At 43.1% G+C, this 16,830-nt stretch overlaps 1 protein-coding gene across 4 annotated transcripts in view; it reads right to left on the reverse strand.

The window, feature by feature from the left end:
* GRIA3 (glutamate ionotropic receptor AMPA type subunit 3) overlaps nt 1–16,830 on the reverse strand; it is a 256,155-nt gene that overhangs the window by 179,530 nt on the left and 59,795 nt on the right. For all 4 annotated transcript variants that reach the window (XR_008933744.1, XM_056859905.1, XM_056859906.1 and 1 more), the window contains exon 3: nt 8,335–8,574. Coding sequence is in view for 3 of the 4 variants with exons in the window: in XM_056859905.1 (XP_056715883.1) it covers nt 8,335–8,574 (240 nt within the window). In the remaining variant the exon portion in view is untranslated. The remainder of the gene's footprint in view (nt 1–8,334; nt 8,575–16,830) is intronic.

Consider the following 16,830-nt stretch of genomic DNA (forward strand, 5'->3'; position numbering starts at 1 on the left):
GGGGGTATTATAACTTGGAATAATTGTATTACAAAGAAAAAAACTGTGTAAATGCATACAAGCCTAATTGACATTGATTTCAGGCTGTTTGTAGTTTAGAACTTAGTTATATAGTGTTAAGCATATACAGTGTGCATATTGCAGTAACATATTAGTAAAAGTGCATATGTTAAAGAAAATTAGTGGCTGTGTACTGAGATCATTTCCTTAGGGATTCACTAACCTTATATCAGTACACCTCCAGTTTATAGTACCTGGAGGTTGGCAACCCCAAAGATCAGGATAGCCTTGGCCATCCTGGCGAGTAATGTAGCAGTCCTCAAAAAACTATGGAAGAAATGGTTCATTGTGTTATTGCATTTAAACAGGGCTCTGAACGCAACTGTTCTCTTCGTCTCATTAACAGATTTCTTAGTATGGTGTTTTCACTGTGTGATGCCCAGAGGCAAAGGAAGAAAGCAATCACTGCTAATGCAGCAATTCAGTCCCTCCCTCCACAATGTACCCTGCTGTACCGTCTAATTCAGAAATTAAAGGCTAGAACAGAAAGGACAGCTGCTGGTAACATGAAGTGTCATCTCTTGCTGTATTCTGTAGTCACCCTCAAACTGCACATGAGAAACGAGGCAGGTAAACTTTCACCTCCAGTCTGGGCACACAAGTATAAACATACAGTACAACACAAACTGTGCTCCTCCAACCTGTTGAAAACAGGATTCCATAGAAGGAGTAGTAGTAGTAGTTGGTTTTTATACCCCACTTTTCTCTACCTTTAAGGAGTCTCAAAGAGGCTTACAATCACCTTCCCTTCCTCTCCCCACGACAGACACCTTGAGGGCTGAGAGAGTTCAGAGGGAACTGTGACTAGCCCAAGGTCACCCAGCTGGCTTCATGTGTAGGAGTGGAGAGACTAACCCAGTTCACCAGATTAGAATCCGCCGCTCATGTGGAGGAGTGGGGAATCAAACTCGGTAGATGAGGCATCAGCCCTAAAAAGGCAGAGAGTCAGCCCAAAGCTTGATGGTGGGAAAATGTTGTAGCAGCTTTCCTGAAAACACAAGGGAAGGAGCTAATTGGTGTTTTTTTTTGGGGGGGGGCAGTCCACAATCTTGATTCTACCAGGAGGAAAACAACAACAGCACATCATATATTGCCATCTGTCAAAACTCTTACCATGGTGACACCCCAAGCCGGGCCTCTTTGTGTTTTCAGTTTCGAGGTAGGTCCATGTCAAAAACCATATCAAGGTGAACTCCAGTAATTTGAGGAGGAGGAGGAGGAGGAGGAGGAGGAGGAGAAGGAGAAGGAGAAGGAGAAGGAGAAGGAGAAGGAGAAGGAGAAGGAGAAGGAGAAGGAGAAGGAGAAGAGGAGGAGGAGGAGGAGGAGGAGTTGGTTTTTATATGCCGACTTTCTCTACCACTTAAGGAAGACTCAAACCGGCTAAGAGAGCTTTTAATAGAACTGTAACTTGCCCAAATCCAGTTCACCAGATCAGCGTCTGCCGCTCATGAGGAGGAATGGGGAATCAAACCTGGTTCTCCAGACCAGACTCCACCACTCCTAACCACTACTCTTAATCACTACACCATCCCAAAACAACTCCAAGCCTTTCCAATGGGTTTCATTGCCATACCTTTTCCACTTCACCTGTTCTACCCCTCTCTGCCCAGAGTAATTCCAACGAATTGTTTAATCTATTCCTGCTCTCTCTTTTCCTCCTCCCATCAACAACCTATGGTGCTTACTTTCCCCCTTCCACAGCTCTTTTCTCCCGTTCTGTCTCTCCCCCTGTCCTGTATTTTTCAGGGTCTCTCTCCTTCCCCATTCTCCATGTGGGATGCTTTACTTTTCCCCATAAGCGAGAATGGCAGCCATTTGCTCCAGGATGAGGAGATGAAGAGATGTACTCTTGGGCACAATTTGGGTAGGATTAATTCTGTTTTCTATATTTGGGGGAACCAAGATGCTTCTATCTGAGTTTGATTCCTTGGTCATTCTGAATGTGATGCAATTTTAGACTTTTGCACAGATTAAATTATCTGCTGATTTATTTCGTACCCTTTATCCCTCCCTTGTCTCACAAAGCTCTGGGTTGCATACAAAATTCTGTTCCCTCCTCCATTTTATCCTCATAACAACCCTCTAAGCTAGGTTACACTGAGAAGGAGTGACTAAAACAAGATCACCCAGTCATTTTCATGCTAAGCAGGAATTTGAACCCCGGTCTTCCAGGTTTCAGTCCAATACTCCAACCAGTATGAAACACTGGCTCTAATTTCATCAACATACATAGTGGTTTACAGTGTACCATAATTAAATAACTACTTCCAAGAGGATTATAGGCTAAAATACACAAAACAAAGCTTTCATTTGCAGGATAAATGTAGGATCCAATACGGCTGTTTCCTTTGCTCCAATCCACCATTGCATTTTTAAAAAGGAAAATGGAAGAACAATTTTCCTGATAAATAAGGCAGGAAGCAGTAGCTCAATATCTAACAATGCCTCACCTTCTGTCCAATTCCAGCAACAACCAAGTAAGGCTGAACAAATAACATTTAAAGAGAGAGAGGGAGCAAAAGTATTTAAATGATAATATATTTCAAGAAAAGACGGAAAAACTGCTCCAAACTCTCTCCCTATAGAGCTTGGGCCCCAAAGCAGCAAAGGATCTATGGTACAAATTAAAAAGTATGACAGTTCCAAGATCTTTCTCCCCATTCCATTTTCAATGGGATTTTGATACTGATGTACACAGTCTTTCGTTTTACCATATGGTGCAAGCAGTCATTCACCACCGTTATAGTGAGGACTCCTGAGATACTCCCTTATTTGAAGACCCATCACAATAGACTGAAATTGCCAAATGTTTCAGCTGCTGTCAAATACAATTACAGCTCCTGAGACGATGGAATTTGGGGTCTATTTCTCAAAAGGCAATCCACTTATTCTGCAAATCTAGCTTTGCTCTGAACTTTCAAGCAAAAGTGAGGCCTTTGAACTTCAATTCACTCCTCTTTGCCCTAAAATAATGAAACAATTATTCATTTTCAGTGAAGCACGCTTCCAAGAAAGGATAGTTTGAAGGTAAAGTCAAAACAAGAAACAATGTGAACCTTTATATGGCGTAAGAAACGCTGATCCTTCAAGGGAAATCCTACAATAAACTATTCCATGTTTAGATGTCATTACCTGATTGGGCTGGAGACAAGTGTGAAGCTCTTTGTCCCCTTCAGCTCAATTTCAACCCTCTACCATGCTAATTTAAAGATGGCCGTATCTTCAGCAGGAATCATCCAGCAAAGGGCACTAAAACAGGCAGCAGCATCAGGGTCCTGCAGGACCCTGGAGAGCTCCCAAGGAAGGCAGACATCGATCCTTTGTTATGCAATGGATCCATAGGAGTTGTGCAATGGATTCTTCATATTTGCAAGCTGGACTTAAGAATGTAAGAAGAAGTGCCTTGCTGGATCAGACCAATGGTCCATCTATTCCAGCATCCTGTTTCGCACAGTGGTCAACCAGTTACTTCGGAGGGCCAACAACAGGGCATAGAGGCCAAAGCTTTCCCCTGATGTTGCCTCCTGGCACTAGTATTCAAACATTTCCTGCCTCTCAGTGTGGAAGTTCCCTTTAGTTACCATGACTAGTAGCCACTGATAGACCTATCCTCCATTATCTAATTCCCTTTTAAACCCATCTGTGCCTGTGGCCGTCACTATGTCCTCTGGCAGCAAATTCCACATGTTGATTGTTAGAGCTGCACTGCTTAAACAAAGTTGCAGAAAATGCAAAGGAGCAGTGGTCTGGTTCAGAAATGTGCAGTATCATGCTGTAGATCAGTCACTGTTATGTTCTCTGTCTCTTCAAATGGGGTCCTCAAAGAGCCCTAGCAGGGTCAAGTTTAGAGCTGTTATCTGAAAAGTTCTGAGCTTACAAGACATGTTCAGAATCTAGGAAACCATATTCCTCAGATAATTATGTAGGGAACAAGCTATCAGACAACATCTAGCAGCTTCTGGATTCATGAGAGTTCTTGGACACATGATCCTGGCTAGAGGTCATTATCGAAGACTAGGAGGCCAGGTTCCAATACGGCAAAGTATCCACGTTGCAATGCTCACTTGTTCACAAAGCATCCTGCGCAGCCTTTTATCTACACTACAAGGTGTGGAGGAGGATGTACCTTTGGATATGCATTGCAACATAGATAGGAATCTAGTCAGTGATAAGGATGCAGCTGCGCACACATCGTTGGATTGGGCCTTCAATCTCTTTGTATATTTTTCTTCTCAGTTCAAAGAGTTCACACGATAATTAACACACTTTGAGTTGCCCAGTTGGGAAAAAGGTGTTCTCATAGATGATGACCATGCAATGTGGCAAAACAGAAATTCTGATTGGAGCTGGATTTCTCATATTCAGGCCATCATGGGATGATTTCCTCCCCTTCCCATACGCCATCTCATTGACATGCCTTCTATCCCAGATACTAGAATCATAGAATCATAGAGTAGGAAGGGACCACCAGGGTCATCAAGTCCAACCCCCTGCACAATGCAGGAAATTCACAACTACCTTCCCCACACACCTAGTGACCAGAAGATGGCCAAGATGCCCTCCCTCTCATCATCTGCCTAAGGTCACAGAATCAGCATTGCTGACAGATGGCCATCTAGCCTCTTCTTAAAAACCTCCAGGGAAGGAGAGCTTACCACCTCCCAAGGAAGCCTGTTCCACTGAGGAACCACTCTAACTGTTAGAAAATTCTTCCTAATGTCTAGACAGAAACTCTTTTGATTTAATTTCAACCCGTTGGTTCTGGTCTGACCTTCTTGGGCAACAGAAAACAACTTGGCACCATCCTCAATATGACAGCCCCTCAAGTACTTGAACATGGTTATCATATCCCCTCTCAGTCTTCTCCTCTTCAGGCTAAACATACCCAGCTCCTTCAACCTTTCCTCATAGGACTTGGTCTCCAGACCCCTCATCATCTTTGTTGCCCTCCTCTGGACACGTTCTGTCACAGCCTCTGACATCTTACAGCACGTGAACTATGATATTGAATTGTACATATGCAGAAAAATTCATTATAAAACTAAAACTACACATACAAACAACAAACTAAGACTAAACTGCAAACTATATAGCAGAAGTTTTAGTTACTTTTAAGAAGGAAAGAAAGCCTGAAAATATTAAACCAGAGGCTTATGTTTCTGAAATATATCAGGGTCAGAGCTAACTGACTTGCTAAGCTTTTCCTATTTTTCCTGACCTTCTCCAGCCATTTCAGTGAAGAAGAGCAGAGCCCTTTTTATTTCAATGGAGAAGAGCAAAGCCCTCCATTTCAGTGGAGAAGAGCAGAGCCCTTTTCAGATATAAACTATCTTCCTGCCCTTCCAATGACATCATGAATAGAGATGCTCTCCACCCTCCACACTACAAGGCTATTCAATGCTAACTAATGATGACATAATGCAATATAAGCAATAATTGTGTTTTATGATTTAAGCATGTAAACATACTATTGATTCATAAATGAATGTAATGAAAGCGTATTATGCTGGAGATGAGAATGATGTTAAAATTGAGTATATATGATCACAAAACTCAAAACTGATTGTTTATAGTTTAGTAAAAGAAACTAAAAGAAAAGGAAGCCCATATTAGGTAATAAGGACTGAGCCCTCAGTATTATGGAGGAGGACTACTCAGCCCAAATTTTCTCAGAATCAGCAGTATTGAGGAGTTTGAAACAGTATAAATACAGGCACAGAAAGGCTAGATTTTCAGACCTCTCTCAGAGAGTCTCGAAGAAGGTGTCGGTATGTATGGCTTTGAATTATTATTCTAGAATGTGAATTAGATACTTTGAACTAAATCAGACTTATTTGACTGTTATATTTTAAAAGTTGGATTTTAAAACTGAATAGTATGTAAGACTTGCTTGCTTTACTGCATACATTGTAACTGAATACATTGTTACTGCATACATTGTACCTGAGTGTAAAGACTTTGTAACTTGCATTTACACATATTTACTAGAAGTACATCAATAAAAAGACTTGCTTTTTAAAAGTAGGTAAAGTTGTTGAGTCCTGCTTAGTGAATATCTGAATAAGATATATTAGTGACTATCTGAATAAGATAACATATCACTTCTCAGGGAGTGGTCCATTTTAAGAGTATAATCACTCAAAGGCACAACCCGCTTCAGTTCCAGCTTGTCTACATCTTTTTTAAATTGTGGTGCCCAAAACTGAACACAGGTCTAACCAGAGTGGAGTAAAGTGATACCATCACTTCACATGATCTGGACACTATACTGTACTTCTGTTGATGCAGCCCAAGACTGCATTTGCCTTTTTAACTACCGCATCACACTGCTGACTCGTGTTCAGTGTTTGGTCTACTAAGACCCCAAGATCCTTTTCACACACACTACTGCTCAAACAAGTCTCCCCCATCCTATAATTATGCATTTGATTTTTCCTACCTAAATGCAGAACTTTAAATTTGTCTTTGTTGAAGTGCATTTTATTAGTTCTAGCCCACTTCTCCAGCCTGTCAAGATCATCCTGCATCTTGACTCTGTCTTCTACTGTATTTGCTACCTCTCCCAATTTAGTATCATCTGCAAATTTAATAAGCATCCCCTCTATTCCTTCATCCAAATCATTTATAGTTTGTCCCACACACACACTTCCAAAGGCTTTGTCACCATTTTGTTTTTTGTAAATCTCATTTGCTCACAATGATCTGAAGTTATAAATTGAAGAGCTACTTCCTTTCTCTGGCAATCTGTCTGTCAAGAGGCAACAAGTAGGGGTAGCTAGGAAGAGTACCTTAACTGGATGTTGCACATGTAACTTCTTGATTGCCTTGCCAAGAGGTCACCTTGGCCTTTTACAGACAGATTGCAGATGTAAGCTGAAGTGTTAGCATGCCTAATTGTTTCTGGTTATGTGTGGAAACCAGTTTAAGGGATCTTTGACTTGAAAGATTAGATCCATGTTACCTAAGCAAATAAGATGAATAACTCGCATCTCTGCTTAGGAGACAAATGGCCAGAGAGTCAAGCCTACTCTAAGGCCTAGTTTTCAGGTGGTAAATCTGGGTCTGGGCTCTACACCTGCAGACTGCAGGTTCAGGGTCCCATGACTGAATGCTCTTTAAAATGCCCTCTGCATACAGAACTGTGGAGATAACTGTTTGGTCCTGTGAGCTCCCTTCCCAGGCTGAAGGGGTGCTTGTCCAGGCCTAGCCTGCCTAGGTTGGATGGCCACTAGGGTTGCCAGGTCCCACTCTGCCACCAGCAGGAGGTTTTTGGGGTGGAACCTGAGGAGGGTGGGGTTTGGAGAAGGGAGGGGCTTCAATGCCACAGAGTCCAATTGCCAAAGTGGCCATTTTCTCTAGGTGAACTGATCTCTAGTGGCTGAAAATCAGTTGTAATAGCAGGAGATCGCCAGCCATTACCTGGAGGTTGGGAACCCTAATGGCCACTACAGGGAGGTTATGTTGCTATTTCAATTTATTCTTGCTTTTGTTGTCTCAGTATTTTCACTCAGTCAGCACATGAAAGGCCATGTGCATTATTTTAAACTAGTTTCCCCAGGCAGCCACCTTGGGGAGGAAACTAAGAGTCATGGGCCAAGTCCCTGTCCCAATCATGGCCCATTTAAAGGCCACCTTGCCACAGACACTAGTCATTTTTTCCCTCTCTCATAATAATAGAATGTGGGGTCATCTGCTGAAGCTGGAGGGTGAGAGATTCAAAACAGATAAAAAGAAGTTTTTTTTCCACACAACACATAGTTAAATTGTGGAACTCCCTGCCCCAGGATGTGGTGATGGCTGCCAGCTTGGAGGGCTTTAAGAGTGGAGTGGACATATTCATGGAGGAAAGGGGAATTCATGGCTATTAGTTAGAATGGATACTAGTCAAGCTGCATACCTATTCTCTCTAGTATCAGAGGAGCATGCCTATTATATTAGGTACCATGGAACACAGGCAGGATGCTGCTGCAGTTGTCTTGTTTGTGGGCTTACTAGAGGCACCTGGTTGGCCACTCTGTGAACAGACTGCTGGACGTGATGGGCCTTGGTCTGATCCAGCAGGGCCTTTCTTATGTTCTTATATTCATTTACACCTCTCCATTGCTGTGCTGTTGACAACTGGAAGGGCCAGGTGGCAACTGCCCCAAGTGCCAGATTTGGTTTTGGGGCTGCCCGTTGTTGACCCCAGACTTAGGTAGATCATTCAATCACTCAAGAATGAGTTTAGGAGTAGAAAGAAGGATGTATGGTGGAATGGGGAACAATTCTTCTCACCTCTTTCTGTGTCATAGAGGTACACAAATTTCTCCCAGTTGTAATATGTCAGAAGGCTCAAGATGGCTCCTTTCAGAGCTGGCCGCATTTGAATGACAAACTGCACATCGGCATCAGTCGGGAAACTGGGAGTGATGAATGACGTGTGCAGTGCCCCACAAAATGATGTCAGCGTGTTCATCGACATCTGGTCATAGAATCCAAAGATGGCATAGACTCCTCTGGAGAACTGGGAACAGACTAAAAAACAAAAAACAAGGTATTACAAAGAGGGACAGTTGTCACAGGGTGTTTCTAACACGTTGATAAATCAGAAAACATTGCAGTCAGATCCAGAAGGAAGCCAAACTATAAAATTGAAGGACCCATGATATCGTCCTTGCAGTGACTCCATATTGCAAAAAAGGAGGAGGAGGAGAAGAAGAGTTGGTTTTTATATGCTAACTTTCTCTACCACTTAAGGAAGAATCAAACCGGCTTATAATCACCTTCCCTTCCCCTCCCCACAACAGATACCCTGTGAGGTAGGTGGGGCTGAGAGAGCTCTAAGAGCTGTGACTAGCTCAAGGTCACCCACCTGGCTTCCTGTGTAGGAGTGGGGAAACAAATCCAGTTCACCAGATTAGAGTCAGCCACTCATGTGGAGGAGGGAGGGATCAAACCCGGTTCTCCAGATCAGAGGTCACTGCTCCAAACCACTGCTCTTAACCACTACACCATGCTGGAGAATGGAAAGGAAGGGGGAAATAGAAATAACAGGTACTCGGGTTCCTGTTGGTATTGCTACAGCCCACAGTTCCTTGGGGAAGGCCCATAGCTCAGTGACACAGCACATGCTTTGCATGTGCAAGGTTCCGCTTTTGCCAATTGCTGATCTGGCCCTTTTTTTAAAAAAAGTCATGCTTCAAAACAGATGGATGGAATTTATGAACTCTTGCATCTGGCATCCACTCTTCTGTGCATTCATTTCTGCGGATCCGAGTCGTGCTATCCAAAAGTGATTTTATAGCTATAATCTCTATCGGTGTTTGGAAACCAACCATTTCCTAGTAATGATATATTTTATTGCGCAAGATCCATGGAGAAATAATTGCCTGAGATAGAGGCTACAACCTTTGCTGTAAATGCACAGTATTGCATTCCCAAGTACCATCCCCAGAACATTCATTGCTTCCACAAATCATAATATTTAGACTCTCTAAAGCCTGTTAAAGCAATTTCAGAAGGAAAAAGAAGAGATCCTCCACAATGGTTCATTGACACGACATCAGAGCTAATGTCTTAAACAGGTATTCAGTAAGGAAAAAAATCATTTTCATCATTTAACACCCTCCCCCCATCATGCAAATATACAAAACCATGAAGAACAGGTTTTATTCCGGAGTGGTTAAACGTCGTGGGCAAGCACAAAACAAAAGATATTTGCATATTCAAAACAAGGCAGATGCTTTTGGATAGCAAGCAGATATTTACTGGGCTCATGGAAGGAATCAAAGAAAACACTGGATTTAAATGAGAGGGGAAATGTTAGCTGCAGAGTCAGCAGCAGAAAAGAAGACATAAAAACAGAATACTACAGCCTCCCCCCTCCCTGGGGCCTGACAGGAGTATTAAATGCATTGCTACAACTACACACGCCAGAAGGAGATAAATATATAGGGTTTACAGTGTTGAGAGAATAAAACTCACGATACATTGGCTTACAGGCAAAGCAGAACTAGAATGAAAGGGAAAGGAGGGGGAATCGCAACAGCATCTACTTGGATTCCTTTTGGTACAGTTACAACAAAGCATGGATTCTTGGAGGGGGCCCACAGGCTTGCATTGAAGTTCCCAGGATCATGTCTCAGAATCTTAAGGAGCAGGGCTGGGAAAATCTGCCTAAACCCCAATTGCAAGTCCCAATGGAAACTACTGAGATAAATGAACAAAGAAGTGGACTCCTAGATAACCGTTCCAGTTGTAGAGATATCACGTAAGCTAGATGGATATAAAAGGTGATCACCTTCCGATTATATTGTATGCTCAATTTCCCTGAATGGTTTTCTTCTTCTCTGTTTTATAACCTGGGCAATTATTAGATTGGGGGTGGGGGGGAAGAGAGACACTGAAAAGCAGGGCAATGTAGTCTGCTCAGTCTGCTCTCAAATCTGTGTTTTTTCAATTTTATGCTGGATATCCTTATATTTTCCCCTTTCCCCCCTTTTCCCCTCTGTACCCCTTATTATAAAATAAAATAAAAAATTATAGAAAGAAAATAGCGGGCTCCAAACAAAGCAGTTTCATAAGTTCACCATGTTTCCTTTCCAATTCTCAGTGCTCTTCCATAGCAGAGGTACTATTCACTGGCGTCTTCATGGGGATGGGATGGGTATAAGGAAGATACGGATAATCTTTGCATCCTTTGGGACTTTTGTCAGTCTTGGAGCAAAAAACAGAGCTGATTCCTACCCCCCTTCAGCCATTTCCCAGTGTTACTTGTTGGGAACATACAGGCAAGAGCGTTGCCACTGTCGAGAGGTTTTTGGGGTGGAGCCTGAGGAGGGCAGGGTTTGGGGAGGGAAGGAACTTCAATGCCATAGAGTCCAATTGCCAAAGCGGCTATTTTCACCAGGTGAACTGATCTCTATTGGCTGGAGATCAGTTGTAATAGCAGGAGATCTCCAGCTAGTACCTGGAGGTTGGCAACAATAAAGCAAGTAAATTGCAGGGTTCTGTTATAATTTCTCATATATTTTTTATCACTAGTTACATTCTAGGGATTAGCTGGCAAATTTTCAATGACCTTCTCATGTTTTTGCAAAAGTGGTTTCTAAGCTATCAAATATGTCCATGCTAAGTTGTGGTGTATTGCTCTGTCAATATTCCTCTCGCCTTATTCTTTCTGATAACCCTACAGATGTGTTTTTGTTTCATACTCAAGATAAACTCACATTTAAAGTTTTAGTCTTGTCATTCAGACCACCCCCCTACATTTTTTAAAAAATTGTACTTCTGATTTAGCCATTAGAAAGGAATCCAAACCAAGCTGTTAAAAGCAACATGTCCTATTGCCTAAAATTCTTCAGCTCCTGTAATGAATTTGGCAGCATCTACGGCACATGCATACAGAGTTAAAAGAATGGGGTCTTCTCAGACACTCGTTTTATAATATATTATATAAATAGAAGAGAGCTATTGCTGCAGGGAATGCATCTGGCTTACTTAGGAAACCATTTCTGATGATGATTGGAAGAAATGCCTGCAAGAAAATGAACTTTAAGTTTAGAATGTAAAAATTGCTAAGAAAGCCAGCAAGTTCTAAATATATCACATTTATGAGACTGTTCTGAGAACAGGATAAATGTTACGGTCTTTGGCCTGAGTGTTCATACATTTGCTCCAACAACCATCTATTTTTTAATCCCAGGTCCTCATTTTGGCCTTCTGGATGCCATGTTAGGCAGCCAGTGTGAGTAACTAGCATTTACATTTTTTAGGATTCGGTCCCCTCCCCAATGTTTCCGCAGTGTTGAGTGTGAGCGAGAGCAACATCTTGATTCCATCGCACATGCACACTGGTGTATGTGCATGAGCACTAAAACACAGTGCGGGGCATAGCCTGCCCTTTCACCCACTGCAACTTCTGCGTGCAAATCAGGAATAGGGTACTCAACCCAGTTCCTGCTCTTAGGTTCACATGGCAGAGAGGAGTGTGTTCAAAATAGTATCCTTTTATTAGCAAGGAAATACAGAGAAGGGAGCAGTTGGTCTCAGGAGAGGAGAGCTCATGCCATCCACAGTTCTAACTAACAAACAACTAAAGAGCAGGGACTCCTGCTTCATGAGACTAAACCGATGTACACAAGTATCAGAGGAGGGAAGCAGACGGTTCCATTGTAACGTATACAATAAATTCACCACAGAAACTGCTAAAGTACATTTAAAATTGTTGATAATGTAATATGTATTTTCCAAATACACCTTTAGCAAAGGAAAACTTTCTGGGCTTTTTTAATCAGTGGAAGAGAGGCCACTGCAGAGATATCCAGCAAAGCACACAGTAGGTAGAACAGAACTTTCAAGAACATGCAACCTTCAGGAAAAGGGGGTTAGGCACTGATCTTGCAGTGAGGTTCTAAGCCCATCAACTTCATTGCACTGGTATGTATAAGAATTTGGATGTTACAAGTAGGGTTGCCAACCTCCCTGTGGGACCTGCAGACCTCCCAGAATTACAGCTGATCGCCAGACTACAGAGATCAGTTCCCCTGGAGAAAACAGCTGCTTGGGAGGGTGGACTCTATAGCCTGCTCAGGACCTTCCCCAAACCCTCCCCTCTCCAAGCTCAACCCCCAAATCTCCAGGAACTTTTCAACCTGGAGTGGGCAGCACTAGTGAAAAGCATGTACAGTACCTATTTCCATCTGTGAAACATTGGCGTGTACATATGCACATAGTACTCATGCTGGCTTCGCCTGATTTCTTTCCATCTGAAAATGCAGAGCAGTTCTCACTCTCCTTCCTCTGTGTCATCCAGAAAAAGAAAGCCCACTGCAATGTGCTCCATCTCCATTTGAAGTACATTGTGGACAGAATGGGAAATGCATAAATGGGTTGTTAAATAAGCAATTTCGATAAGTTACGACAGAGCAAACAGCAATATAATATTCTCTAAAGAAACGCTGGCCTCTGCAGGCTCTTCTCCTTAATAATTACCGCTCCTTAGAAACGCTTTCCACTTTTATTCACTTAAGTTTAATATTTATTTCAAAGTAGAAAAAAGAAAAGAGGACACTAGTCATTTTTTATTTTAGCCTTTCCACTGCAGAGAATTTCACAGCACACTGGATTTGTCTTTCTGACAGTGCCATTGAGGTCAGGGCATTGTTTTGAATATGCCCAGGGTTTCTTCTCTCTGCTATAGATGCCTGTAGTGGAGTGAAGAGAGAATTTTCTAGATACCAGGGCTGCCAGATTAGGGTTGCCAGATCCCTCCTTGCTATTGGTGGGAGGTTTTTGGGGTGGAGCCTGAGGAGGGCAGGGTTTGGAGAGGGGAGGGACTTCAATGCCATAGAGTCCACTTGCCAAAGCAGCCATTTTCTCCAGGTGAACTGATCTCTTATCGGCTGGAGATCAGTTGTAATAGCAGGCGATCTCTAGCTAGTACCTGGAGGTTGGCAAAGTCAAACCTACTTGTGGTACAGTGGGTAGAATGCTAGGCTAGGATCTGGGAGTCACAGGTTTGAATCCCCACTCTGACATGGAAGATGGCTGAATGACCTCGAGCCACTCACACACTCTCAGCTTAACCTACCTCACAAGGTTGTTGTGAGGATAAAAGTGGAGGGGAAAAGAGCAATGTAATTTGCTCTGAGTCCCCACTGGGGAGAAAGGTGGGGTGTAAATGACGTAAAATAAATAAAATAAATACGTTGATGTTATCAGAACAGGGCTTGCATGTGCACACTACTCCTTAAAAGAATTATGGGCTTTCTGCATTTCTCTCCAGTTCTCCCTCCCTTTGATACACAACAACAGTGGATGTTTCAGTCCAGTCTACTGAATCTGGCTGAGACCTAACTGGTTATCTAACACTATTTTCCCTGTCTCACTTTTTCTTTACCATGGTGAACCCAGTTTTGTAATCCAGTTTCCAAAACAGACCAGACAATTCTCAAAAGAAAAAAAAGAAACCCTACAATTCTCAAGATTCTCTGGGAAGAAGGTACGAAAGTTAAATGGATATAAAACCATCACAGATGTCATGTATACCTGTGCCCCCCAAGTTACTCACCTGTCACACCAAAATAGAACTCTGTGTGCTATGTGGAAAAGGCAAAGCAATCTGCAGGGTATTTAGAAAATTAAAAGCAAAGTAGCCGAAGTGAAACATTTTAATCCAATTGCGTATTTGTGGAGGAGTAAAATGACTGGGTTAGCTGATACCCTCCTGTTCTTAACCAATGCAAAGAAATAATGCAGTAATCTTGATGATTCAGGCAAAACTGGCATAATCAAACAAGCCACGCTATCGTATTCCAGTTTAACTTTGGGGCCTAGTTCCTCATGTCTCCATTACCAAATACTGCAGCAACTGACTACTGCCTGAAAACAGTCTGTACATTGCTGAGTCATAGCACTGCAAAACTGCCAAGAAGCTGCTAAAAAGAGGCAGTGTCCAATGGAAGCACTACTCCTGATGAAAAAGCAGTAAGTCTTCAAAAAACAGTCAGCCCTCTACCACTGATAAGACTCTTGCCCAGCAGTCCCAGTTGCCAGCCACCCCTCAAGCATGATTCTGATGCTGCAATAACACTTCCTGTGTGGACCGGACAGTAAGGTTATCACTAGGGTTGTCAACCTCCAGGTGGTGTCTGGAGATCTCACATGAACATATGAAGCTGCCTTATACTGAATCAGACCCTGGGTCCATCAAAGTCAGTATTGTCTACTCAGACCGGCAGCAGTTCTCCAGGGTCTCAGGCAGGGGTCTTTCACATCACCTGCTTGTCTAGACCCTTTAACTGGAGTTGCCGGGGATTGAACCTGGGACCTTCTGCATGCCAGGCAGAGGCTCTACCACTGAGCCACAGCTAGGGTTGCCATGTCCCTCTTCACCACAGGCGGGAGGTTTTGAGGGTGGAGCCTGAGGAGGGTGGGGTTTGGGGAAGGGAGGGACTTCAATGCCATAGAGTCCAATTGCCAAAGCAGCCATTCTCTTCAGGTGAACTGATCTCTATTGGCTGGAGATCAGTTGTAATAGCAGGAGATCTCCAGCTAGTACCTGGCAGTTGGCAACCCTAGCCCCAGCCCCTCCCACTATTGCAATCTCCCGCTATTGCAACTGATCTCCAGGTGATAGAGATCAGTTCACCTAGAGAAAATGGCCACTTGGAATGGTGGACTCTATGGCATTATACCCACTGAAGTCCCTCCCCACCCCCAAACTGCACCCCCAAAATCTCCAGGTCTTTCCCAACCTGGAGCTGGCAACCCTAGTTATAACTTCAGTGCAATGCTCTAGGATTTATAGAGCCATAGAGTTTTGGGAGAATCCCAGAGCACTGCACTGAAGCAATGACATCACTTCTGGATTCACGCCCTAAGTGACAACATGATGTCAGAACGACACCAGTTGGCATGTCCCTACCTTCCTAAACCTCCCACCACTTGCCAGTGCTGGGCTGGCAGCCCTGATGAAACCAGTGATACTTCCAAAACTCAATAACTGTACAATTTAATAAAAGGGGACAAACCTTGGTCAAACCTGGGATACCATACATATCAATAGTTTGCTCAGGAAGCCTTAGCAATGCAGTATAATGCATTCTCTGAGCATAAGAAGTATTGCAATCGAAAAACAAAATACATTTTTACAAAATCTGTGCTACCTTCCTTATCAAGTATTTGTTTTCTTTTGCATTCCGGAGCTCTGTTCACAAAGCCAAAATTTATGTAGCATTTGAGCCATTATGCCATCTTTATTCAGCCGATTGCCTGAAAAGCTGAAAATTATGCAGAAGTTTGGGGGAAACTCATGCATGAAATTGGTACTTTAGTCTGCAACCTGCCAGATTTGAACAAAAAGCTCTTCATGCTCTCTCTGTATTCCAGCTTTTGCCTTGGTTTAGGAGACTTAGGGACACCCCATCTAAGTTCAGAGCAAGATCTGTGTTCCATTCACTATGGCTAATCAAGGCTTGCACTTTCCCCCTAGAGAAACACATACAGAATGACTATTTTTGTACCAATATTATCGAAGTGGAAGTTATAGCTCTGAGTAAGCCAACAACTCGGTAGTTTAATAATGTTCTCTACAAGATATGATAGATCGGCTGTCTGTCTAGTTCTAATATTGGCCAATAATTCATAGATAAGGTAGGTTGACTCAGCCTTCCATCCTTCCGAGGTTGGTAAAACGAGTACCCAGCTTGCTGGGGGTAAAGGGAAGACGACTTGGGAAGGCAATGGCAAACCACCCTGTAAACATAGTCTGCCTAGTAAACGTTGGAGGTGTGATGTCACCCCATGTGTACTTCAGTGCTTTAAGGTAGTACAAAGGTAATATAGCTCACCAGAAGAATGCGAGATTTGCATGCAGAAGGTTCCCAGTTCAATCCCTGCCTTGGCATCTCAGGTTATAGATCTGGGGTTCAGGGTGCTGGGAAAGACATGGTCTGAGACCTTGAAGAGCTGTTGCCAGATAGCACCAAGAGGCTTAATTTATAGGGCTCTCAACCTCCAGGTGGTGGCTGGATATCTCCCACTATTACAACTGATCTCCAGCCAATAGAGATCAGTTCCCCTGGAGAAAATGGCTGCTTTGGCAATTGGACTCTAGGGCACTGAAGTCCCTCCCCTCTCCAAACCCTGCCCGCTTCAGGCCCTACCCCCAAAATCTCCAGGTAGTTCCCAACCCGTAGCTGGCAACCCTATTAATTTATGCTGAGGCTCAATCCCACCACCAGTTTTCAATAGCAAGTCTCAATCCTGGGATGGATAAAGAACAGATCT

This window comes from Euleptes europaea, chromosome 13, assembly GCF_029931775.1.
Source record: "Euleptes europaea isolate rEulEur1 chromosome 13, rEulEur1.hap1, whole genome shotgun sequence".
Taxonomy (NCBI): Eukaryota; Metazoa; Chordata; class Lepidosauria; order Squamata; family Sphaerodactylidae; genus Euleptes; species Euleptes europaea.